General features: G+C 44.3%; 1 protein-coding gene across 1 annotated transcript; it reads right to left on the reverse strand.

The window, feature by feature from the left end:
- Positions 1 to 824: 824 nt before the first annotated feature.
- On the reverse strand, positions 825 to 27,123 carry LOC119394211 (hormone-sensitive lipase). The gene is made up of 8 exons (XM_037661485.2): positions 26,159 to 27,123; positions 25,453 to 25,689; positions 18,243 to 18,425; positions 16,073 to 16,183; positions 13,473 to 13,617; positions 10,156 to 10,374; positions 4,997 to 5,667; positions 825 to 1,678 (listed from the first exon to the last, which is right to left on the reverse strand). The coding sequence occupies exons 1-8, from the start codon at positions 26,702 to 26,704 to the stop codon at positions 1,475 to 1,477; spliced, it is 2,316 nt and encodes a 771-aa protein (XP_037517413.1). The 5' UTR covers positions 26,705 to 27,123; the 3' UTR covers positions 825 to 1,474.
- Positions 27,124 to 27,146: the final 23 nt, after the last annotated feature.

Raw genomic sequence — 27,146 nt, forward strand, 5'->3', positions numbered from 1 at the left:
TAGTTTGAAAGAAAATCACGTTTTAGTTTTCTGCATATCATTAGTGCACTTCAAACGCCCTCCTCTGAGGACGATCTTCCGACATAGCATTCGCCATGCACGCACTGCACGAGAGCCGCCTCTGCTGAGAAACGGGCTTTAATGGAGCACAGCCCAGCGAAAACAGAACTTGCATCATTCTCAAGGGTAATGTCAAATTCTGCTTTTGCATGGATCGATGTGAAATGCACTAGTTGCATTTTATACCATCTTGTAATGCACTGAAATGTTCTTTTCTGTCATGGGTAGTTAGAGTACTTGTGATTAAGTGTACTTGAGGCCCTACTACATCACCAGGCTTGCGTTCCAGAATGTCCCACTACTGGTGGCGCAAATTGCATTCTACATTTACCTCAATTTCTCAAACACTAAACCGCTCCTGTTTATAATATTGATGTTTTAGATGTTCTCAAGCATTGACCTTTCACTCTGACATAAAATGTTATTTGTCTAGTGTCCCTTTAACTTCTTACAGGCAACTTCTGTAGACACTAGCATACAAGCTTCCTTATGCAATTTTTGAAGAACAGTACGTGATCTGGCATGCTTAATTCCAAGCACTGTTAGCATCACACTTTTACTATAGCACAAGGACTGCATTTGTCACTTCACTCAAGCTTCATGTGTCTTAAGTCAAGCATCATCTGCCCAGCTAAATGGAAGTGCCAGAGCACCATCTCCATGGCAATGAGAGAGTGTGGACAACATGGAGTGTTGAATGTCCTGCTACCATATGCAATGTTGAAATCATAGGACACACGAAAGAAAGCGCTACAAACAGAAGACACTTTCTTAAAAAATGTTTTATTCTTGTACCATTTTAAAAATAAAGGTAGCCGTGCCATTGTAGCTAGTGAGGTAGACAATAGGTGGCAATGGTGCTTCTGTCGCATTTACTGGTCAACATAAAAAAATACGTAGTAATGCGCTTAAAAATATACATATTTCTTTTAAAAAATGTAAGAATATTTTTGTTTAATCCCATTAACCTCTCATAAAAATCAAATGTGCCATTTCATAGCTGTCACAGCAGCTCTACAGTTTCTACCTCTAAATAACATAAGCGCCCACCTCTGCTCAAGAGAGCAAATTGTTATATAGGTTGTTCACTTAAAACTCTACAAGATGTATACAAAAATATGTAAGTGTACCAAGAGCCAGCCTGGTGCACCTGTACCTGTCCTCACTATTAATATTTAGTACAATAGGTCATACGATAAATTAAAGGAACAGCTGTAGTGCATTGAGGTAAAAAGAAAAATGACATTAAAATCCATAAAAAAAATTGAGTCACAGGGCAGATAAAGCAATGCTGCTCATAGAGAAGCCATAGATTCACCTTCAGCACTGGGAATGCAAGAAGCATATGCAATGCACGCAACTGTACACCATTTGGCATGATTACTAAGAGCTTAAGTTAAGAAGTCACTGTACATCATGGCACTTCAATACAGAGTGCCTGCTTGATCATCTCAACACACCTCTTGGAACCTTCATGAGCTTCTTTGCAAAAGGGCAGAAAATTAAGAAAAGCGTGCGGGAGGTTGTCCAATATTTCAAGCTGCACATAGCGGTTTGCTGCCTTCAACCTTTTTGACAGCATGACGAGGTCGTCCAAGGTGGGGTCCAGGTGAAGGCCCTGTAAAAGAGGCATTGGAATACATATATACATACCTATGGGTAGCCAGCGCTGCCCAGGTGGTGCGCCTAAAATGTACGAGCTGCGCCGCCCTGGCGAGCTAGCTGAGAAACATCCAGTAATACAGAGCCGCCGCGAGGCATACGACGGCACGTTTCAACGTGCCCTCACATACCTCGTGGCTTGTTCAAACGCATACTGAACGTCATTCGACACTACCGCGGCTTTTGCTCAATGTGGGTCGTTTTGTAGGTACTTTGGAACGCGCAAGACTAGCGAAGATCGGGACACTTCGCTGCACTGTGGCGCAGCGGGCGAGCAGCGATGCCACCGGTTATTCTCCGCTGCGGTTTCAGTGATGTGATGTGTGCGGACGGGTACCTTTGCGAGAGTGTGCTGTCGAAAGGACGGAAGCTGTCCAACGCGAAGTATGTCTGTGACGTGGAAGAAGCTGTTTTTCGAAGAGACAGCGCTAGTGACCTTTCGGCGAAGTGTCAACCACCGCACGACATAAACTTACAGGTAAGTGTGTTCAAATTGCGCTAGCAAGCTAGACGGTGTGTACAGTGTGCTCGTTGTGCGCCCGCTTTGAAATAAAGTTAGTTCCTCAGGCAGCACTGAGAACATTCAGCCCAGTGAGTGACAGCTGTTTTGAGCGAGCATATCACATTTACGTAATCTGTAGTTACAGCTCTCGTACTATATTACAGAAGCTGTTTGGCTAAATGCTTTCCTTTACGGTGTTTTTAACGGCTTGCATCTGCACACTAAATGCTCGTATCGCAGTCTTTAAAAAAAAAATGTTTTGAAGCTGACGGTGAAGCGTGAAATAAATGTAAAAAGGCCGGTGTAAAGTGGAGGTCAGTGGTGTTAGCGGAAATGCAAACATGTCGCAGGTCCCGTGCTTTAGCGACGTCGACTCGCCATCGTCTGCAGACAGTTTGCAAACTTGCGATCGGCCGTCGTCTAAGCCTGAAACTTAAAAAAAATGCGTTTGAGGAACCTAGTGGTAATTGACTTCGTGGTGGTTCCGAGTTTGACATGCAGTGTGTGACCAGCAATGGAACATGCGTAGACAACACTGTTTTTCTAGCGGTCATGGATTTGTAATCGGTCTAGACCTGTGCACGTGACAGTGACGTATAATACCGTTTTACTCTAATGTAACGCGAGTTTTTTTTTCTAGATTTTTGCAACCTAAAGTCGACCTTCGCGTTACAATCGAATACCGAAATTCTATTTTTTCTTCCTGGACGTAATGAAATGTCACACCTGGCGTTACAATCGTGGTCATGTTACAATCGAGTAAATTCGGTATGTGTAATGTACGGCGCGATGCTTACGCAACCTAAGCTGTCATGTGCTTTCTTTAACTTTTTCAAGGCCAGTTTCAAATAGAAGATTTGTGATGTTTTCCAGAGCGCCAACCCATGCGCATCGGTGGAAAGCAAGGCCGAAGGGAGTCAACTATGCTCTGGACTATTTTTTTTTTTCAGTTGTTAAAGATATTTTTGATTGTGGCATTTGTGGATACAATAATACCGCTGGTCTCGATGCTTCTTTTTCCTCGTTTGATGATCGTGCACGGCGGCATGGTTCACGTTAGCAGCCACTCGTATTTGTTTGTATGCCTGAGTGTTTCCGTCCGTGCCCGACAGGGCGGCGCACCCTGTCCACGGAAACTCCAGCGCAGGTTCCCCATACACTTATTTTTATACATATGTACATGCATATATACTGTAGTGCCGTAAAACTCCAAGAAAGTGCCCCCTCCAATTTCACTGATAATTTCAAATTTCAGTGCTGTTCCGAAAAAGCTCCCCCCCCCCCTTCCCTCCAACCACTTGGCACCCTGATTACACACCTCATCTTGCAACAGCGGCCTGCTTGAATCCAATCCAACCCTGCATAGCAGCCTGATCTAGGTGCCTGAGCCTGAAATGTGTCATTGAAATATGATTTTTCTTTTCATTAACACAGAATGATCACACCCCGAACTTGGTGGTCACCCATGATGATTTTCAGGGTCCCACAAGCAAAATGGCCTTCGAGATCTGCATTTCCAATTAGATTATGGTACAGTTAGCAAAGGTAAGGCCTCCGAGGTGTGTGTCTGTTGGCAAGAGCTGCTGCATTGGCATGGGCTCATCATCGGAGGTGCTTCCACGCCGTGCTTCCCACAGTCCGATTGCCTTGCCTTTGTGTTTCTTATGTTTGTCAGTCGTCGTAATGCGATGTGCTACAAACAACAGCCAGAAAGAAGACTTCTGAGGAAGTCCAAGTGTGCTCAGTTTCTTTCTCGTGGACAGAATTTGCCACTGCCATCGTGAATTTTGGTGCCATTCTGGGAAAGCCCCCACCCCCTTTCAGATATGACTTAATAAGGGGGGGGGGGGGAATCGCTTGGAATTTTATGGTATACCTATATTATAGTGCATGCTGACAATCCGCCTTTTTTTCGATGTCATGATGCACGTACCCTTACCCTAGCAGAAAAGTCGCGAAACGCCGCTTAATCTCTGACACTTTCGTTCTGGCGATACCGGTTGTCCCGGCCCCTACCAAAAGCCCTACCAAAATTGCCAGAGGGCAGCACAGGAAAATGAAAAAGGCAGAGAACTGTTTGCCCATGCCAGCCAGATTTACATAACACAAGGTAATGCCGAGCAAATGAAAAGAAATTTTAGAGTAGATGCCTAATATGTAATCGTGGAATGTGCTATAGTAACATGTTTATTTATCTTTGCAGTGGTAAATGTTGTGTCTTACTGTGGAGTGTATAATGTGCAGTGAACTAGAAACATGATTGTTTATATTTTCAGCAGTAAATGCTGTGTCTTTAACACATGCCATATTTCCCACTCTATAAGCCACATTTCTCCCAAGAAATCCCGCCAATATGTCTTTTCTCTTGCCCTAACACAAGCATGGTGGACAACAACTTGATGCACAGATTCAGGGGCTTTATATGGCAAAAGCACAATATGATCATGAGACACATTGTAGCGGGGCATCTTGGAAAAATTCTGACCAGCTAGGGTTCTTTAATGCACACCTACATCTAAGTATACAGGCAACCACAGGAATTAAAGTGCCATGGCCAGGAATTGAACCCACAACCTCCTGCTTAAGCAGCCCGACACATTAGTCACTAAGCCTCTAACACGGCCTCTAAGGTGGGTAGAGAAAGATAAGTGGTTAGAGAAAGGCAGGTATGCTAACCAGGCTTAAAACATAGTAGGGCAACCCTGCACCAGAGAAAGGAAAGACAGGGACAGAAAAGGCTACAAAATTACGAGCACATCTACGGGCACCTACCACAAAGTAGCAAGGTGGCATTCTCTGGAGCATCCAGCTTGGGGCGAGGTAGGGCGAGATGAACGGGTTGCTTGCCAGAATCTTCATGGTCTGGAACTTGCGGTCGAAGCGCGAGGCCCTCCGAAACCACGGAACGGCCAGACCTTTCCTCTTCTTGCCATTCTGGCCACAGAGCAGCTCCCAGTTGGCGAGCACGTGCCTCTGGTACAAGTGGCTGGCACTGAGCACGGTCACCAGCGCCCGCACCCAGTACGTGGCTGCACGACAGCACCGATTACGCACCGGAAACGTCAGATCCACAGGCATCTCCAGCACCACGTGTTCGTCCTCGTGCCGGTCGGCCTGGCACGGGGCGTCCGTCTCGTCACACTGAGACGCAAAGCGACAGAGGTACTGGCTGGGCAGTTCTCCTGCCACTTCTAGCTGCACAACATTCTTCGTGCGCGTCAGAGGCATCTTGGCCTTCATGGTTGGAGAGATGCTCTCGGAGTTTCCCGTATCCACATCACTCTTTGGTGCAGGCGGCATGCTGGAAATGTGAACAGTTTCTGCAGAACTGTGGCTGGAATCGAATGCACCGATTTCCGTTACACCTTTACGACGGGCTGGCTTCTCTGGAGGAGCTTTGGGACACAGTTTGATGTCTGGTTCACTGGCACAGCCGATGTATGCTACAGGGAGAGAGGCTTCATTAGAAAGTGCACATAACTAGGCACTGTTCTCCAGCAATTTAAACTGCCAGCAGCAAACTAGCTTTCTTGTGTAGCTGCACTGGCATTCTTGGTTGTTATGGCTTGCTAGGCATTAGCACTTGTTTTGATACAAAAGCCCATGCAGAGATCATGTCAGACCTTGGGCATTGGCCAAACTGTGCTTTCTTTCATGTTGTAATGAAACGTAATGAAACATCTTACTTATCAAGCACACTAACAATTACAGATAGGAAAAGATGGTACCATGACTGGAATTGGTATCACTACAATCAAACCCGGATGTATCGAACTCGCAAAAAAACACCTGTCAGTTCGATATAGGGCATAATTCGATATAAGCCTGCTAAAGAATTGGACGTCATAAATTCACACACCATTCATAAAAGCACTTTATTGACGAAGCTAGCTTAGTTGCGCTTGAAATAGTCTTCCATTTTTTTCTGTTTGAGCAACTTCGCTGCCTGCGACAGCACGCATTTCTCAACATTAGGAGGGTGTCGACTTGAGCTTGTTGGCATGGCTTCATCTTCGGAAACAGCGCGAGCACACGGGACAAGAAAGACAGACAGGACTTTGCGCTGTCCTGTCTGTCTTTCTTGTCCCGTGTGCTCGCGCTGTTTCCGAAGATGATTTCTCAACATGGTCTAAGGAGTCGGAGCAGGCGAGGCCGCAACCTTCCACATTCGCGCAGAAGCGCCGGACTAGTGCGAGAGCACCAATCACCTCTGAGGGTGTGGGCAAAGGATCGTTGTTTCTTATGTCTTTCTTTGAACCGCTGTAGCGAACCGGAGCCACCTTGAAAATCCTCCCTGCCAAGGAGAAAAGCCATGTCCTTTGCTTTCTGTTTGATCGTGGGGCCGGACACGGGGTGGTTGCGCAACTGAACGTCAACGAACCACTTGTGCACGGCTGCCTCGACGTGTGTACGCGTTGGCTGCCACGGGCACCGGGTCTTTTGTCCGCTTTATCCCTAATCTCCGCCTTATTCTTCAAGATCGGGCTGAGAGTGCTCCTCGGAATCTTGCACACTGCCGCGACGTCCGACTTCTCACCATGTTCGACTCGATTTATAATTTCGAGCTTCACGGTGAAAGGCAAATTCTGCCGCTTCACGCTAACCATCACGGCACAGGCGCATGGTGCGAAGCACAGCGAACGAGAAATGCAGGGAGATAACTCGCATGACCCTAGTGCTCGCACGACGAGAGTACAAGAGGCCTTGATTGGCTGTCTCAGCAAGCGCTGCGGGCGGGTCAAGATAATTTTTTTGCAGGGGGGTGACAGCGGCTCGACTGACACGGCGCGGTCACTGTAGGGAGAGCGGGTCATGCGCTGCTGGGTTAAACAACTTTTGGAGTGAGCGGTGGGGAAAAGCGCCAGTTTCCCCCCCGCTACGAGGGAAAGCCAACTTCCGGGGGCACTTTTGCCCGCTTGACGTTCGATATATCGGGAGTCACTGCTATTCTTGTTCGATGTAACCGTAATTTTCGCTATATATTCTCCCTGCAGCTATACCGTGTTCAGAAGTTGTTCGATATACAGGATAATTCGATGTAAACGGGTTCGATATAGTCGGGTTCGACTGTATTACCGTTACAGTGCCACTTCTCTCTTATGTTTGCAGCATCTTTCTAGTTGTATGTCTCATAAAGCACTTATTTTTGGTATTAAATACACCTATTTCTACTAGCTTTCTGCAACATCTCCACTCATACTCCAAACGTAAAGCTTTGCATGAAAGGTTCCTCTATATCTCCACTACTTGAAACTAAGCTTTCTATACAGTACAAAATTGCTTGGAACTGCCCTATTAATCCCTTAAGCGTTTCATTTTTTTCAAAATTTCCTAACCAAAAGTGCCAATCTTTTTTATTGCTGACTTCAAATCATATTGTATTCCAAAGCGATTACTCGATGTTGTAAAAATATGGCTGATCCCTCGATCATAGGAATTGGTATAACACGAAAGTGAAACATGTCGTCACAGCAGTAGTTGATTGTTTATAGTGCATTGGCATATGAGAGCTTGTACAATGTTTATTGTTTTTTGGCAGATATAGCACCGCTTGATGTGGGCCCGTATTCCCAAACGATCGCAAAAGGCGATAGTATCGTGTTTGGTGACGTGGAATTTGATGCGTTCAATAAGTAAAAAAAACACTCGCCTGTGACGTAATTGTTGCAACTGGCCGTTGGTAGTACGAATGTCTCACAACACAGGAGTGAGCGCACCGTACGAGCGCAGAGCAACCCGAGTGCGGTGTTTTCGAGCGTGTGCTGCTGCTTCTACGCAGTGGCCAGGCTTGGCCGGCTTGGCTGTGGCTACTTGAAGTATAAGACGTGTTGAAAGTGCTTTCAACGTTTTTTTTGTTCGATTATTTAATGCACAGTGTAATATTTAAAGAGCAACTTTGCGTGAAACGTATTTTCGTTGAGAGTTTAAGACGGCGTACTCGGAGAGTTCAGCTGTAGCGTGCCGCCGCAGCGACATCGTCTCAAGATCTCAACATGTTGCCGGCTCGCGATAAGCCACACGAGCAACGCATGGTTCATGTTCCTGGGACGTTCAAACCACGAAAAAAGATGCGCTGGCAAAGATCGAGTGCTGATAACACCCCAAGGTAATGCTCGATGAAAGCTTCGGCGTAAAAAATGCTGCGTTCATCCACCGAGGATTGATTACTAGAAGCTACCGCCTACGTCACTGAAATGCTAGACTTCACCACGAACCGACGGTTAACGGTGCCTTCGTTTATTGCAAATATGTCGAGAGCACCGTCGAGCACCATGATGCAAAATTGACGTCGGCGGAATTACCAGATGGCGCCCTAACTTTTCCGGTTTGCTCAATAGCCAATCAGCGCGCACCAAAGGCGATACTTTTGCGATTGTCGCCTTTTGAGAATACGGGCCGTGGACGCACCCACGTTGACGCACAGTGGCACATCTCCATACCGATGACTGACGCTCATAATCATGATTTAGCCCTTGCGGTAGCTGAAGTTGTCAAGGCATACCTGGACACCGCATATGGTGAATCCCACACAAAGATGGCATCAACAAGCACATAATAAACACCGATACTCGAAATGCACTCCTTGAAAGCCTCGTGAAACGCCAAGAGAAACGCAACAAGCGTCGAGTCTTCCCTCTAGCCTGGCCGTGAATTCTCACAGGGCCAGCGGGGAACAAGGTGCGACAACCAGGCGAGGGTCGGAGAGCTATTTTTCAATATCGATGGATGCTATGAGCGAGGTTTGGGCTGAAGCCGCCACCTTGTGTTGTGTTAAAGCGTTGATGAAATTACGCTTCTCCTATCTGAAACATGCCGAATGGGACGGCCGCAGCAACGGCACGCTGCCGAGGCAACGAAGCTTTTTTTTTCGAGCCTGGTGGCACACATGTCACCGCCTTGTTATAAAGGGGAAACTCATAGCATCCATCCATCCATCCACGAGCACAGGGAGAGGAAAGTGTCAAAGATGAAAGGCGCGTGTCCACATAGCCTCTGTTATGTGTTTGGCAATAGCTCAATGGACAAAACGCCCGCTAGTTGTGTACCAGGAGGTCGCGGGTTCGACTCCTGTCAGCGGAACTTTTTCTTAGTTTTTTTTTTTCCTTTGCCTTCTGATGGCGTCGATTTTGCCGATGTATTTCCGTGATGGAAATACGTCATGGAAGTCTTGGTGGACCCCGGCATAACACACTTTCGTGTTAAAAATATTTTCACCACACTGCTAAGTCAAATCAATACAATACTACAGTTTATTTCTGAATGTTACCTAGGAAAACAGCTGCCCGCTGCTAATAAAAAGTATAAAACCACACAAAGAAAAGAAAACAGTTCATCATCAAGAGACTCCTTATGTACTCCAGAAGGTCACCTGGTGATGTAAAATTGAAAGTTCTGTCTGGATCAGCCAAAAATGGAAACCGAGGAGGCTTCACGTGAGGATTGTTAACATCAAGCTGCACCCACTGACAAGCTCTCGCAATGTTCGCTTCAGAGATCTTCTCATCATGATCAGAAGAACTGCTCAATTCAGCATCATCGCAGTCTTCTTGACTTCTAGGCGCGATATAAACACTGGTATCCAAATCATCTTCATTAGAAGATGACGAAGATGAAAAGCTTCTTTTTCAGGTTGATGGGCCAGCTACTGTATTAAGGTGTTGCCGCCATCGGACACCACGTCTTCCCACAAATATCGCGCTCCTGCCACAGGAATACCGAAATTGTCAAGTAAGTGCTGCCATCTGGTGGGCGACACGCAATCTAAGCCATAAACGAGCGCTTCTCATCCTGAACAGTCCAAAGAACCTATTCTGGTAGGGCGAGCTCTGCTCGTCCAAAACAGTTTGGGGACGGGATGCTTTGGCTATGACGAGTCCTCGTCCAAAACGTTTAAGGGGCTAAAACGTGCAAAGCAGGTGCCTAGGGCCTACCGTGAAGACAAGTCAGCATGAAGCCAAGAGGGAGCAGAGGATCCACGGCACACAGAATTCTCGACGGTGACGGTGCCATGCTCAGCATGACGGGTGTATATGCCGCAAACACTCCGCTGGGACGCCGAATGTTGAGCTCTATGGTTTTGAGGCAGAGGGCCAGCATCAGGTTCCCTCCGGCACTGTCACCAGCCACACAAATATTTTCACCGGTCCAACCTGCAGAAAGACAAACGAACGAATCAAGTACAGTTTGCTAGAACCAACGATGCTATAACAAAGGGCACTCCAGCAATTCTTTTCAGGGGTACAGATCCAAAAAGAAAATATTGTATACAGTTGAATATGGATATACAAAACCTGGACACATGCATAGAATTGCTGCCAGTACGAAAATGCTGTGAAAACCACTTGGAAATCACATGCATAGCACCGTATTATGCATACACCAAACCCCCATTAATCTCCAGTTTCAATATGTTGAACACTTCCTCACACTGTGACTCTGCAAGTACGCCTCTCCTAACTGTAATATTAAAGTTAGGAGAAGCATAAGGAGAGACTGATGGGCTAGACTGTAGGACATTATTCACACAGTAGGTAGTGCAAAAAAAAAAACACCCGGATGGCAAAAGAAGCAGACAAGACAAAGCACTGACTTACCAACTCCAATGGGACAGAAAACACAACTATGCCGACAAGTTTCCAGATTTTCTTCAGATTACGATTATATTCCGTAGGTAGGGCAAAACAATTATTTTCTTTTCTGCTCGCTTCACATGGTCAGCGAAATTGTGATCATTGTTCTTGGCTTTCTTTCACATGCTGCCTGCCAGACAACAAACACATGCAATGGGTAACCCTCTTCTGACAGAGGTGATACTTGGTTACCAAAGCTTCTGTGAACCAAGTGTGGGGCAGGACTGAATATGGCACTCCATAAACACAGATTCATGATGCCCCACTTGATCAGCTTCAAATGAGCAGATGAGTATGCAAGGATGGTTTTATTGCCTCTTGGCTTGTCACACCAACAGATCTGGTTACAGCAAAAGTGAGGGTGAGATCTGGAAATCTGACAGAACCATTAACAGATGCCTCAACTGTTACAGCAAGAGGCCTGAGGCATTTATCGAAAACAGAGCAAACGGCAGTTGTCCCGGCGGCATTAAAACCTATGTTAGAGTCTAATACAGTAGACTCTCAGTAAACGGAAATCTGTTAAACGGAACTGCTGCTTAAACGGAACAACTGCCTGTGGCATGATTGGTTTCGTGCTTGAATTCTGCAGCCCTGCTCCTCTCTCAGTAAACGGAACTCCTGTTAAATGGAACACATTTTCTTGGTCCCTTCAGGTTCCGTTTAACGAGAGTCTACTGTACTTCTGACACACAGATACAGAGAACTTTACTTCGTAACACTTCTGATGTCACTGAAATTTCCAAACCATCAAACTGGAACTGTTTTGTATTGGCTGACAAACAGCACATTGAATATAACCATCAGTGCAAACCATAAAATAAAAATGAGCAAGGTGTGAGTATAAAGGTATGGATGGCTCATGCACTAAAGATTTTATTTGTGCTCGATAATAGCATAGTTTTGTCAATAAGCTTCACTGCAACACAAGATTGCAATGCGATGAGCATACTAGCAGCAAACAGAACACCGTGCAGGGAAGCACATTACTAGCTGCCATTCTTATTGAAAGGAGGACTGCCATGCTGCTTCAACAATGTGAGTGTCTTGCTCTTTTGCATTGCACAACAATTCCACAACTTGTATGACAGTTACTTTATGCTAAGCATCATGAAATGGATTTTAAAAAATCCGAATTTTCTGGAGTTTTACGTAACATTATTATGAGGCATACCATGCTGGAGGGTTTTAAATTCATTCTGACCACATAGGGACCTATAACGTGCACCTAAACATAATAGGTACACAAGTGTTTTTATGTTTTACCTTCATGAAAATGTGGCGCCAGAACTGGCCTCAAAGGGGTACTGACCCGAAAAGTTTCAGTTGTAATTTTTTTGCATCAAGTGAAAAACCAAGTACTCAAGAGCCATGAAACTGTACTAGTAAAAAGCGTGAGTGCACCCTGAAAAAGTAATTACGGTATGTTTTTCAAAGCTATTTTCGGTTCCTACTGTACTCTGATGTCGTGACATAGTGTAAGCTAGTCGTCACGTGCTCCCACAAGATATTGTGATGTTTCAACGACCGCTCCACTGTGTGGCTCCGTTGGTGACACACAAGCAGCTATTTTGACATGCTAGCGGCCATGTCGTACGTTTCGGTACATGACGCAATCACAAATAGCCATATGGTGCGTGAGGTCACCAAAATTGACATTGTAGTCTGACGTCACACTAGTGTCCATGTCAGTAGGTGCGCCATGCGAAAATTGATTTTAATATCAAAATAAATTATCTTATCGGCATTTACTGAGCTTCACACTTGCTCAAAGTGGTCTCTGTATACAGGAGATTTGTACGACGGAGTAAACTCAGCTTTGAAATTTGGTGTCAGTACACCTTCAAGCTAAAAGCACCCCAGCACAGTCACGAAGTTATCACATCAAACCTGCAAGTGATGTCTGTGTTTGCAGTTGACCATCTGACTACTGCAAAAGAAGGACATTTCATGCACTTGCCTGAGCGTCATGTCACGGCTGCAAGCACTGAACAAACATATAGCCTGTATATTCTTGAGTAGGTTTGAGTTGATTGCGTAATTTACATTGCACAACATTTAATGCATACTCTGGCTGCACTTTGTTCACTCCACTTCTTCCTCTACACTCAACTGCTTCGGTTACCAACTTCCTTCACTTCTGTGCAGATGACTTCTTCAACTTCCTTTTTCAAGCTGCTCAACTATGTGCTTCTTGTACTGCTAGTCTACTCCGTAACATACCAGGTGGCATGCGACTACTCTAGGTTGATGCCCCCAAAAATGGGCAAGTGAAAGTCACCCACTTGCACACACGATGGCCCAAGTGATTTATTTGGCCAAATACCAGTGGCACGTTCAAAGTGACTAAAGTTTCTGTTTACTCAGCAGGGCAGCAGTAGCCAGCAGCCAACACTGGCAATGTAGGGAGAAAAGGCAACATATGCACTGTTTTAAAATGGAGAGTTCCAGAAGAGCAAAAAGGTAGGTATACTGGAATACAAGTTGTGTAACAATGACAGTGTTGCCAACTACATCTTGCAACGCTGTTATGAATCACAGGAATGCTTTCTGTTAGGTTCAACAATACCAAAAGGTATCTAGCACTCATTCACGGAACACTGCTAACGACGACTTACCGAGCTTTTCATGGTTGAGTAGAGCCCAGGCATAGACGTGTAACACCTCCTCAAGGGCCCGAGGGAAAGGTGCTTCCGGGGAGAGCGAGTAGTCGACTGTTAGGATGGGTACGTCAAGGTCCTTTGCCCAGTCCCTTAGGTAGATCTGGTGTTGTCGATGCAAAATGAGGAAACAATATAGCGCACATCATAAGTGCTGTTCACTGTTATATCAGTACTCATTTGTAGCGATTATCTTCACAGCGGACGGGAAGAGAAAAAAGAACAGGTACTTTTATCAGACCTTAATCCTCTGTGGTCCATTGTCAGTTCCCTACCGACAATGCAACACAGCCGAAGCGGCTCGTGGTCGGGCACTGCTCGAAAAGTTCTCTTGTGGTTGATTCATGCGCGTTTCCTCAGTGAATTATGCGTCATCTCTAAATGAGTAAGTAAACTCCTTTTGCTTGAGCTTTGATTTCTTTAGTTTCGGACCGGAATGGGCGGAAGGTGGGTAAAGCTTTCAGACTGCAAAGGGCTAAAGGACATGACCAGCAAAGTCTTTCTTGCATATACCGTATTTTCTGGTGTATAAGCCACACCTTTGAATGAGATGCACCAATGTGCATGGCGGGGGGGGGGGGGGGGGGCAAAAAGTCTGCATCATACTTTTACTTAGCAGGAACTGTGGCATCGTTGTTTAAAGAGCAGGGTTATGGCCACACAGATATTTGACAATAATGGCGGCCGAAGGCCAATGATAGTATCGCATTACAAGAATGTTTACTTCTACTCCCAGAACGCCCGGGACCAAAGGCAGGCCATTGTGAAAAGCACGTCATCACTTCATTTTCACTTTTTTTTAATCCATTGTAAAATATGTTGTCTTCTGGACTCTACCAATGAAGGAGGGGGGTGGGGGGGTAGGCAGCTGCAATGAAACTTTGCCCTCCACTGACGGGGAACCCAGTGAACGCCTACGGATGCACCCCCTACATTTTATGACTTCCGCTGGAAAAAATTATCTATAAGACATGCCTCTGTATAAGACAAACCTATTTTTAATGCAGTCAACAGGATATAACATACGCGTGCTGAGTACATCATTGCAAAATGTCATAATTATGCATAGCATTGAATATCCATAAGCAGCAGTATGAAACTTGTTATTGACGCTGTCATAAAACATAGAAAACGAATATTTATTTTACCTCACTTGAAGGCACTGAAGGCCATATCCTCCGGCGTACTGTCAAAAGTTCTACCGCTGCAATCGGCAGCATCACTGGGTTGACATCGACGGCCTTTAAGTAACTCTTACGCATCGCTGTAGGCGCACTGAAGAGCATCGTTTGCATTGCCTCTACGGCATTATAAAGCTTGGCAGGAACACACAAACAACACCGCACGGGGAGCACCTAAACACAGGCATACAAAAGGTAAATGGTGACCAGAAGCTGCAATTACTGCTGGACTGCCGAGACTTCTCACACAAAAACTGATGATGATGATTACCAAATGGCGCTTTTGTTTCTGTAACTTGTAGGTTGTGGACACTACAACATTGCAATGAAATGTTGTGGTGCCCTTTTTTATTTATTGCATCAGGTCCGAGCATTTAATACTTTGTTTAGGAACAAACAATTCGAACAGCAAAATAGTGCGCAAGATGATGGCGGCCTTCATTGTAGCCTTTATTGCAGCCGTGACTTCCACAGCCGCCGCACAACAAGAAGCCAACATGTGTGGCCACGGTGGCTTCATTGTTATAACAAGATTAAATTCTTTTCACGAATACTGTCGCACACAGTTTAAGATACTCGCGAGCAAAATATGGACATTTGTTATATACCGGGAAATACGGCATTTAAACCCCAATATAACAAATTTCAGTATAAAACAAATCTCAATACTATATAACGAAGTTTCATTTCTGCCACAAAAAAAAAACTGAAGCAATAAATCTCAACTTATGCTGGCGCCTGTAGCCTGATACTTCAGTTACACATGGGTACTCATGAATGCACCTTTCGAAATGTGCACCATGCATGGGTGACCAGCCATCAAAGTCCAGCAGTGCCTTTTCTGACTGTGGCTGAGGGGGAAAGGGTGAACCGCGAGCTCTGCTCCTTCCCGCCCAAGTAGCAAAGAAGGTAGGGATGTGGGAACCCCAGCGCGTTGCAGTGTTGGCATTGCACACTCTACACAGCAGCACAGTTCCGTATTTGGCCCTTACCGACATAGTAAAAAAAGCATGGTGCCTCTTGAGTGTACGCATAGAAGTGAGATAAAAAATGGTGTTCTATGTCTGCTGTTATCTTTACAGCAGGAAATATAAAGGGCATTGCAGACTAAATGGGAAATTGTAATTTTCACAGGGGTACGCATGAGACTTTCATGATACCATAAAGAAACATGCATGCAACCTCATCTCCCTTAATAGATGTATAAGCAAAACCGGAGAGAAAAGGCTGTCTTTACACTGGTGCCTTCACAAGAAACAAAGATTTAGGTACTTTATCGATGATAATTTTCTTTGCTTCAGTCCTGTAACTGTGATTCTTCGTCACAAGGTACCACTTAGCAGACGCAGTGACAGGCATAATGTAGCAAATACACACCTCATGAGAGTCAGGAGTTTGGGACACGAACCCACCGCCATGGCAGTGAAGCAGCAGACCCTTGGATGGTGGAGACGGACTAGAAAACCATCGGCTGCCTGTGACTGCCTCCTACAAGTAAAACCATTATACATCCACATGAGAATAAAAACTTAGCGGCAACACAGCAAAAATGCAATCCCTGCAATGACTCCTCATAAAAATGACAAGTTGAAGCTGGGAAACACAATGGTACCCAAATTTTTAGAAAATGGAGCACCTTGATATATAACGTGGACTGAAGGCAAATTAAGAATGGCTGTGTTTACATTCACAAACGGGCAATCTGGTAGCTCCCCTGACTAGTAGTAAAGTCATAAATTATTAATTTTTGGGGTACAGAAGCCAATATCGGTCAATATAAACATGAAAAATTAGTTCTACAGAAGCTCACAAGGTGAAGGAAACTTCATGAAAGTGAAAGGTTGTCATCCACTTGTTTGTAGAACGAAGCTAAAGGAAATCCGTATGAATGTCTTAAATGAAGAACCATACAAATTCGAATCTTTGTAGGAAATCCATATGGATTTCAAACTTTATTTGTACAAGGATCTTCTTCCGTAATCCTAAAGGACTTTATAGGAATTCCATTCTGTGAAAAAAACTATAGAAATTTCTTTTCATAAAGGAAAATCACATGGATTTCCTTATGGAAATCTGTATAAATTCCATAAAAAATTACGGTAATTATTATGGGTGGAACCCGTGATAAGTTTGACATCCAGAATAAGTGTAATTATTAGGGGTGTGCGAATAGTGAAATTTCACCTCGAATCGAATTCGAATCGAATAGTGCCGAATAGTGGCCAGAAATATCGAATATCGAATCGAATATCGAATAGTGTAATTACACGAAATGTGTACCTCAAGTTACGGCAAGACAACGAACAAATCAGGGACGCTACGGCGTGCCGACAGTTTTATTACGCACATGTTCAAGAGTGGCTTTTGTTTCAGTTTTTATGGGCGCACAAGCATGTTGATAGAAGAGCCGCCATTCCAGTCAGCAGCGCCACTCCTAACCTCCTCACAGAGGGGGGTACGGTGGCTAGTTTTCTTTCCCCATGGTCGCACAATACAGCTCATCTGACAACGGTAATGTGCTTCATTGCTACGAGTGCTCCGGGCCCAAAAATCTTCGGGCGCCCGTTCACAGCAGCGTTTTACCTGCGTCTCGAAACGATGGAACTTTCTGAACAAGTGTTTCGGTGCGGCAGTGGCGACTGCCCAGCGCGAACAAATTTTTACATGCAAAGCCAATGACCGAGGGTTTCACAGGCCAACGTCAGGACGTTTTACGGCACTTGCGGCATACGCGACCGAACTACGCAAGAAGACCGTGCCTTCGTTTCGCGAACGAAGTTGTGAAGGGCTTTACAGTTTTCTCATATGTTTTTCTACGTGCGGAAATGTCATAATCTCCTTTAAAATCAGCATGCGCTCGCTTTTGAACCAGGATGTCAGTGAAAGTTTTAACGAAAGGCCTACTGTAACGACGTTAGCGTGAGTTTTTGCCACCCCACCCTCACCAAGTTGCACCGTTGGCATTTGTCACGTTTTAGATATTCGTAGTGTCGAATTATTCGAAACTTCGAATACTAGCTATTCGAAAGTCGAATCGAATTATTCGATTAGGTACTATTCGATTCGAATTCGAAACTCGAATATTCGCACACCCCTAGTAATTATGTATAGACTCAGCAATAAATTGAAATCCATATAATTTCCCGCAAAAGAAACGTGTACAGAAGAAAACCAAGGAAACCAGGAAGTACACCAAGCTTCAAGAAAATCCATATGGACCTTCCTGGAGGTTTGTGCTGTGGCGGGCAGAAGCATTCTTTCCGAAAAATCCATATGGGTATCTCACAAAAAAAGCTTCTGAGTTGAAGAAAAATTTGTCCAGGACATTGGTGCGGATTTCCTGTCCTGTTAATTTATTACAGCACGCAAAATAATCCCCTGTAAGACTTCTCTCTTTATGAAACAGGCCTCACAGCAGATTGTTTTGGATGCTCCAACAAGGTTAAAGTACCTGTATTTAAAATAAAAGATATGAAAGGTTGAAAACCAAATTTCAACGCACCTTTAAGGAGAAGGTATTCAAACTAGGCAGCAGTTGCAAACTCACCTGTCCTTTTCTCCACCGATAAGAAAGCAGTCGGCAGCGAACAGGAGCCTTTGGCAGGTGAGAAGAAGGCACAGGGATGTCCACCCAGGCCAGTCCGTTTTCAGTTGGCAACCTCTGCATCTTTGAGGGCACCGTCACCACTTCGCACACATCCAGTGATGGACAGATCCATTGGGGCACACGCTGCAGTGAGATAAATATGCGATGCATCAGAAAACATTCTCTTCGGGCAAGATGGTTGCCAAGTACTATGCCACGGCACACCAGAAAGACCACAACAGGAGCAAGGACTTTGTGCAACAGAAGGCCACAAATGCTCTTCACTAAGATTATCCTAGTTCAGCACTTTTTCTGTTCTCAAACTGGTTCATTGTAATCGTAGCATGTTCCAGAGAGGAGAATGCCTCCTTCTTAAGAACTTATAACTTGCCAAACATACACCGCCTTCATCAGCAACAGTACTGCTTGCTGTAGCGTCTCCACACCATCACTCTCAAAGTCTGCATCCCAGTAAGAAAAAAAAAAAAGCAAAACCTACCAAGTTTAAATGTTGCGTAATAGCTTTGAAAATACCTCATTTGACTTCCAACTGTATATCATGCATGCATACGTATATCATCGTCTAAGATGGTTTAATGGGTTTCATTAATTATTTCTTCAATGGCACCAGAAAAGAATGTTGAGGCCCCTACAAGTATCTCAGAATATATGTCATGAATAACCTAATACGAAATGTGCATGCTGATACTGATTACATAATTAACATTGCTACACTTGGATTTCTGTACTGCAAGATTAACACTGCCACAAGTAAATCACTAAAAGACATAACGTTCAATGTTCAACAAAGCTTCACCTTGGGCTAGTTGGTACGACATTGTAACGTAGCTGCGCTGAGCCTTCGTGCCTTCGCTCAGCACAATTACGTTAGAAAGCACTACAAGACAGTCGTCTGCCGTAAACTCGAGTGGGCTTCGGCTATCTGAGACCTTCATATGTTACTTTAATTTAAAATACTGAAAGAACGTTCGAAATTGTTGTTCTTCTTTTATATTTGTTCCATTATTCCTGCAACAAAAGGTACTCTTAATCTACACAAAACTCTCGCCCATTGCAGATGTGTATGACTGTGCCTTTTTCATAAAGCTTGTCAATTAAATCCCATTCCATATGATCAGTTCTATAAAGTGCCCATCTTTCAGGTCGAGCCAACTTTATGAAGCATTATCGAACTTTATTTGGAGTCAACAGAGGTAAGGATAGTTGTCCCATTTAAAGAAATAAACTTACATCTTAATTTCTAGAGCACATCAAAAATTCTGTTCCAACTATGAAGTTGCCTTAGGGGTATCTGTATAAGTACCCTTCGCAGCAATATGATTTTTGACAAGCATTTCCTTTATTGAGTCATTTTCAGGTCACTTCTCATTGTTAGATGGAACATTTTGGTTACATTTCTTCTGTGTGATTTGTATATTTAAAAGCTATTCTGCACACATAAGGAAAAAAAAAAAGTAAAGTAGAACCACATGAAAAACAAAACAGCAAAATACTTCTGCAACTTTTCTACCTTCATTGGAATTGCAAACTGAGCTAGTTGGGACGTAATCATCCCGCTGACAATGGAGCCCTCACGAAAACAGAGACCAACAAAGAGACACGCATGACAAACGCATTACTCCATTACTAAGATTATGCAATAAAAATGAGCGAGATGTTGCGCATTACGCATTTTCTGCCGCTAGCTCATATTATTGGTGCAACTACAATGAAAAACACACTTCCTGAAGGAACAACAGAGGTATCCTTTTGACCTCTTTTGCACACAGAACGATGCAATATCTAACCATTATTGCAATCATAATGAAAAAAAAGTTAGCACAGCTTGCATGAAGTCACGCAGGGCTGGGTCAAAGTAGAGTTGGTGGGCACCTCGGTGATTCTGGCTTGGCTAGGCTTTTACCCTCTCACCTCTCTCTTTCCCACCCCTTGCTATACTATACTATACACAGCTATGCCTGCTCTCTTTTTTTAAAGACGATAGTCTTTCTTGGGACACTTAAACGGAGAAATTTTGGTCTGTCTTTCTGTTTGTCGGCACGTCCCTCGATTCAGCCACTCGGCCAAAGTTGAACCACTTGCCCAAGGGCCAGCCATCTTGAACGGCCGACTAGGTTCATACTTGTGTACATTGTCGATCAAAAAGCAAACATTACGCACATCTGAGGCGCAACATTACTAGGTAAGTATTAGGTGGTGTGTTCCTTTAATAAAAAATGCATACATACGTAATTCTAAAGACCCTAGTTTCTTAAGCTGCGCTGAATCTTGCCTTCCTCCGTGCCCTCTGCACGAGCTCATTTTTGTGTTTCGGTTTCGGTTCTGTATTGCACCGTACGAATGCTATGGGGCGCCGTTCTAGCATTCCTGTTTTACTCAGGCGATAATTAAATAAAAGTGTGTGGAGAGTACTCGTTGAGTAAGGACGTTTCTTCTGCTTCAGCGCTTCGCGCCAAACCGCGTGTTCGGGCTGCCTGGCGCCCCCGCCGGTCGCGTTGGTCACCACCGGTCGTCACCTGCCACTGCGCCGGGACTACCAGCCCGCAAAACAGCACTCATGTTTCCCTTCGTATTGCCAGATGGCATCCATATCTCATGCAGCGCATCTTCTATCGTCTTTAGACAACATTTGCAGCGAAGCACGCAGATACGCGGCCAATTTTTTGTGTCTGCGTCTTTCTTTCTTTCTCTCTCTCTGTAGTTGTTCTCTTGCCTTCTATATTTTTCTCTCTTTTGTCCCTTGCCTTCTATTTCTTTCTCTCTGTCTGCACTTGTTCTCCCCTCCTCCTCACCCTCACTTCCCTTTCCCACCCTCTTGCTATACTATACTATGCAAGGCTATGCTATGCTCTGCTAGCACGCCTGGATAGCCGAGGGGTTACAGCGCTCGCTTTTAGATTGTGGGGAAGCGGGTTCAAATCTCACCTCGCCAAGAATTTCTCTCTTTCTCTATCTTTCTTTCTCTCGCTCTGTGCATGTGTTCTCTCACCCATGAGAGTTATTGCATCCTATGCCAGACAAATCGGCCCACTTGTTCTGGGAGTGAAGTAGAAGAGGAAGGTGATGAAGAAGAAGACGAAGAGAGCGCGTGCCAATTCATGAAGATGATAATTTTCTATCTACGACACATGGCAAGCCTTGACCATAACAGCTCTGCTGTAAAAAATCTAACAGATTCAAAATATTGTGACACTACACTCAATCAGTGTTAGACCAGTACAGATTTCAACAATCCATCCACTGTATTAGCACAGTGCATGTTCTCTCGCTGTTGCAGAGCCTGTCAGTTGCCAGGTTTCGCGTGTGATAGCCGACTACAATTGAAGAGACAATTAATTCAGACTTTGGAACATTTATCTATCAGTATGTTTATCTAGTGTATGCTCTGTACATGCTTCTCCAGCCAAAAGGTGACTTTAATACAGCCCACTTACCACTATGTATAGCTATGTGCCAGCCTTTGTGTGTGCCAGCTAATCTGGGCTGCCTCTATGCCTCTACCAGGCACAAGGGTCGCACTTGTCGGCTAGCATGTGCAAAACCTGGCAGGTAGCAAGGATGGCAATAGAATTTGTAAGCAAGAGGGCTATGCTAAATTGTATAACAAATGTGAAACTTCTGTACTCACTATAGCTGCCCTTCTGTAAATAAACTCTCTCTCACTCTCTCCGTACTCACCACAAACTATTGTTGCTGAAAAATAAGCTATCTTAGTTCTTTGTCTTCGTCAATTAAGCCGTATTATAATTGCATTAAAAAAAATACGTGCTAGAACAGTTGCAATGCACAAAGTACGCCAAGATATTTACACACAAATGCCTTGCACGCTGCTCACTCTGGGACATGGAAAAAAAATTTAGCAACGAAAAACGGGCTAAAAAAATTGCAAAGAAACAATGACCCAAAGTCATAAGAAGAGACTATGTGAAATAACTTCGCAAGAATGCCTGCATGCTGTGAAGTTATCAGACGTAGTCTTCTTTTTCTGCGATGCAATGAGACAATGTCATTGAGTACCAGATGGTGTCCTTGGTCGTGCTTTGCTTGGAAATAAATGCTCTGTAGAACACCTGCCTGTCAACTGACATCAAGGTCTACCTGTACAATTTCATTATCCTTCAAAGCTTTGCATGCAATACATGTGCACTTCAGTGCATGTGAAACCTATACCTGTTTAAACATTTCAAAGCCAGCTTGCACAAGCAAAAAAGGTCTCCTGCCAGGCCTTGCTGCAAAACTCCAGTGACATGCCTGGTACTGCCACACTTTATCATAATGAGCACAGATATAATGAATTACAGGATATAATAAAATGAACCTATACCTTCCTCGTAAATATCTCCATGTAATCAATGTATGTGATACTAATATATGATTATACCTGTGACTTCATTATAATCAAACTCAACATTACTCTAAAGCGCGGGAGATCAAAAAATGTCCAATTCCATCACCTCAGACTTTGAATGCAAAAAAATAAATTTTTTTAAGGTAGCACGGCAAGATGCAACATAAAAGAGACAGCAAGAAAATTTTTGTGTTTTCTGTGGAAGCACAGCAAAGGCAGAAAACACAACCGTAGGATGAAACACAAGCCCTAGTAGTACAGTGTTCTGTCCTTCCTGTTCTCTTATTCTTCTTCACAACATAACTGCTAGCGTTGCATTTTATTTTGCTCTTTCAGCCTATTTGAGTTTCTTTGTAGTCATGGTGCAATAAGCCTGGTGAAGTGCCCATACCGACAAGATCAAACTTAAAGCTTTCAACCACTGTGAATTTGGAAGAACATTTTACATGGATCCCCTAGAGATGGCCCAGTTGTATGATCAGTCTTGCATGATGCTAAAGCCTCGAAACTTTTGAAAGAGCTCTGTGCTGTTGCTTTTCCTACTACTTTGTGTTTTTTCAAGAATTCTTTTCATCACCAAATATAGATATGTTAAAGAAGCCAGGAAGGTAACAACATGACTGGAAAACCCCTGTATCTCTGACAGCGGTTGGTACCGGATTGACAATAATGAGCCTCGTGCAGCGCACACACGAGGCCTCACTTGTTTTCGAATGGGAGAAGAGCTGTGGTGTAATAAGCATGACATACAAGGCTGCCGATAAGGTTCACACCCTACTTGGTGACGGTGGCACGCGACACAAGTTTGTTTAGACGATAAGAAAGAAAGGGCTGCTGCGACTTATCAGCGGAAAGGCGCATTTCCAAGTTCACAATCAGCACAAGATAAAGCGATTAAGAGGCTCGTGATACGCAGCAGGCTAAACAAGAAACAAACTTGCATGGAGATCTTGGCATTTCACGCAAAGGTGTCGTGCGGAACAATGAACGAGTGGAAAATTTCACGCCAGAGATAGTGAATATAGCTGCATGAAAAAAATGCATCGAATGGTACCACTTATGCGCACATGATATTGCCGACGGCTGCAAACATGCACAACGTACTCTCTCCTGATTACTCGTGCAAGCTGCACAGCTTCCCGTTATCTTTCCTGCTCTTTCTTTTTGTTCCGATTACGTTCTACAGCAGGTTTCAGCTGGTCTGTGTTGAAATCGAAAGTGTAAAAAGCCTATCTTGTGCCAGGCAGTTGAGAGCTGGAGTGCAGCACGATACACATGGCTTTGTCTGCATTAAAGAAGAGAGAAGGGTTACTATGCGTGTGAAGCTTAACATGGGTATAGGGCAATGACGCTAACAAAGTGCAGTGAAAAATAAAAGTATGTTAAAAGTAAACTTTTACTGGGCGTTTTTTTATTAGTATCTTCTCACTTGAGCTATCTCATACCTTAACTATAAAAGCTTGTCATCTAGGTCCTGAGCTTAAATCATCAAGAAACGTGCTACGTGCACTAACAGCTGTGTAGGCCAACTATGTCAGCTGGATGAAGCAGCGAATACAAGTCTGTTTGCGGAAGCTATATATATATATATATATATATATATATATATATATATATATATATTCGAGGACAAGGTGTCGCCGGATCCGGGAGTAATAGAAAAAACAGGGTAAACTTTTACTGGGCATTTTTGTGGATGCGTTCACTTGTGCGTTTGATGCACAAGTGAAAAGAACCTTTATTTCACCTGTGCATCAAACATGTTTTTTCTATATGTATGTGTGTATATATGTATGTGTGTGTGTATATATGTATGTATGTCTGTATGTATGTATGTATGTATGTATGTATGTATGTATGTATGTATATTCAATAATGTATATATGCATCCACAAATATATCCAAGAAGCTGCTGATGGTACCAGCAGCAACAACTATTCAAACGCCAGGAGATAGGAAAAGAATGCTTCGATTTAAAACGCCATTTGTTGAAGGTTCTCCTTTTTTGGGGCCTTCAAGTTTTTAGCAAAATTTATACGTCTCTACTAAACATTGAAAATTTACTTCGATAAGTGGGATTGTGAGGCTGGTGGCCAACAGTGCACTTAAGGGAAAACGGCTTTTATTGCTACACTGTTGCTGTTTTAGATTGAAATAGGTTCTTTGTCCCACGATGCAAAGACAGTTTCAAAGCATCCGTATGTATGTCATAAAAACACAGCAGCATCGAATCAGTGAGAATTGCAAAGAGCACATGACATCCCCATCATTTAAACAAAAAGAGGAAAGTCTCAGTTGTAAGAATGCTTTGGAAAATTGACATTTACATGCTCCCCATTATACCTTCTCAAGAACAGAAATAATCAATACTTGGTGAGAACGCTGTATCTACATCTATGTACTATAGTAAAAGGTGATAGTGAGTAAGGGCTCATTTGCACAAGCGACTTGAAGAGGTCGCACGACTGCTTGCAGCTGGCAATGAAGAAGTGACTCAAAGAGACCTGCCCATTGCTGCACCAAAATTCTTTACTGCTGGGATGCCATCCACTACTGCTTGCTCCGCCAACACCTCGTCAAAAAAAATATGTCCTATTTCTGCGCATCTCATTGGTTCAATAGTTTTCTGACTGCACTCACCTGACAAAAAAAAAGGAAAGAAGTGAGTGACTGAGCCAAAGCAGTCACTTTATGACAAAAGCAACCATTTGCGAGACTGGTCACTATGCAACCCAGTTGTTCATGCGACCGCTGCTGGTCAGCAGTACGAACGAGCTCTATAAGAAGGGAACTGTGGCATGCCTTGAGTAGTTCTCCTTCGTTGAGGCTCCAGAAAGCCTTGAGGAAGTCCAGGGATGCATTCTGAGTGACATCCACGATGTGATTGGCTCTTGCCTCCGGGTTCAAGGTGTACTTGCCACAGTTGATGAGCGAGGCTGCAGCGTGGGCAAGCGCCCCTCCCGACTGGCGGTACTGGTCGCTGAATGAAGCCATGACTATGTTGAGGCCGGTGATGATTCGCCGCATTGACTCGCAGAACTGAAAGGAATCAACATTTGCTATTTCATGAAACTGCACGACGAAGTTGGCTTTCATAACAACCGGTTCTACACCATATATAAGCGTTAATCTTCTGTTCTAACAGTTTTCCTCAAGCACCATAATTAACACGCATAAGAAAGATACTTTCTACTTCTTTTTCTAAATGACCGTTGTTTGTATTCGAGTTGGACAGCAACAAATCATATGTGCTTTATATTTTATATTCATGATAGGAACGTTGAAGAAATCAAACGGTGCCATAGACAAGCCGACGGACAATATGAATGTGTTGCCTCTGTCAAGCGTGACGAAAGACAACTTAAGAAGTAAGTTTGCAAGGACTATGTAGCAACTGCGTGTTTCGTGGATTCGTAGTTTTGAACATGCAAAAACTATATTTCGTTTGAAACCTGGCAGCGCACTAATTGTAAAAAAAGATGTTATCTGCAATGGAAGTTTGTCTCACATAAAAGCCCGCCAGTCTTCCGTAGAAGCCGACTTGAGGAAGAGATCCGTACTCCTCTAGGAGTTCCTTGATGCTCAGCTTTTCACCGACAAACAAATCGCCCACTGTTCCAACGTCGAGCATTCGGCGCAAAAACTGGGCGCTCACTTGCATTCCCGCGACCACGCTGAGATGGGCCTCCAGCTCTTTCTGGTAAAACTCCGACCTGAAGAACATCGAGTCCCGGCTGGCCACAACATGCCGGCAGAGCTTGATGCATATGGGGAGAAACCTGTTCACTATGATCAGACACGTCCTGTATCCGTTGCCGGGCGTTTCGGCGTCGAAATCGTAGAGGTGGGCCTTGCCAGCGATCAGCGCGCAGTCGTCACGAAGTTGCGTGACCGCGTCGTGAAGATCGCCGAACTGGTTCGAGAAGCGTTGTCCGAGGTCCGACTGCGCGCTCTCGAAGAAATCCACATTGTCCTCGATGAGCGACAACAGCTCCGAGCATTTTCCTTCATCCATTGTCGTCAATGCAAGCGAGCTTTTCGATCTGCTGATCATGCGCGAGTCATATTGCGAAACTCGAGAAGTCCGGTGCGTGTTATCGCGCGGGCCCACGGTGTGCACGGGCCGAACTACAGAACAGCTGAGCAAGCTTTCCTTTTGAATCTTGGGGGTCGAGAAAGCGGATCTGATGATGCGGGCGAGACCTTTGGACGTCCCAGTCGCCGATGACGCATACGAGTAAAAAAATAAATAAAACGTGAACACTTCGCCTTGAACTTTGCGGGAACTAATGCATCAATTGCGGTCACCACTAGTGTTTACTAGTGTTTACATCCTCACGCATTCCGAGACCTTAGCAGGTTTGGCCACGGCATCACAAAACCTCCGGCTCTTCAAAGGTTCCACATCCACCCGCACGAGAAAAACAAAGGCAACTGACTGAGCCCCTCTCCGGCCACCGGTAACGCAAGGACGCAAGCGGATAACGAATCAGCGA

Source organism: Rhipicephalus sanguineus, chromosome 5 (assembly GCF_013339695.2).
Source record: "Rhipicephalus sanguineus isolate Rsan-2018 chromosome 5, BIME_Rsan_1.4, whole genome shotgun sequence".
Classification (NCBI taxonomy): domain Eukaryota; kingdom Metazoa; phylum Arthropoda; class Arachnida; order Ixodida; family Ixodidae; genus Rhipicephalus; species Rhipicephalus sanguineus.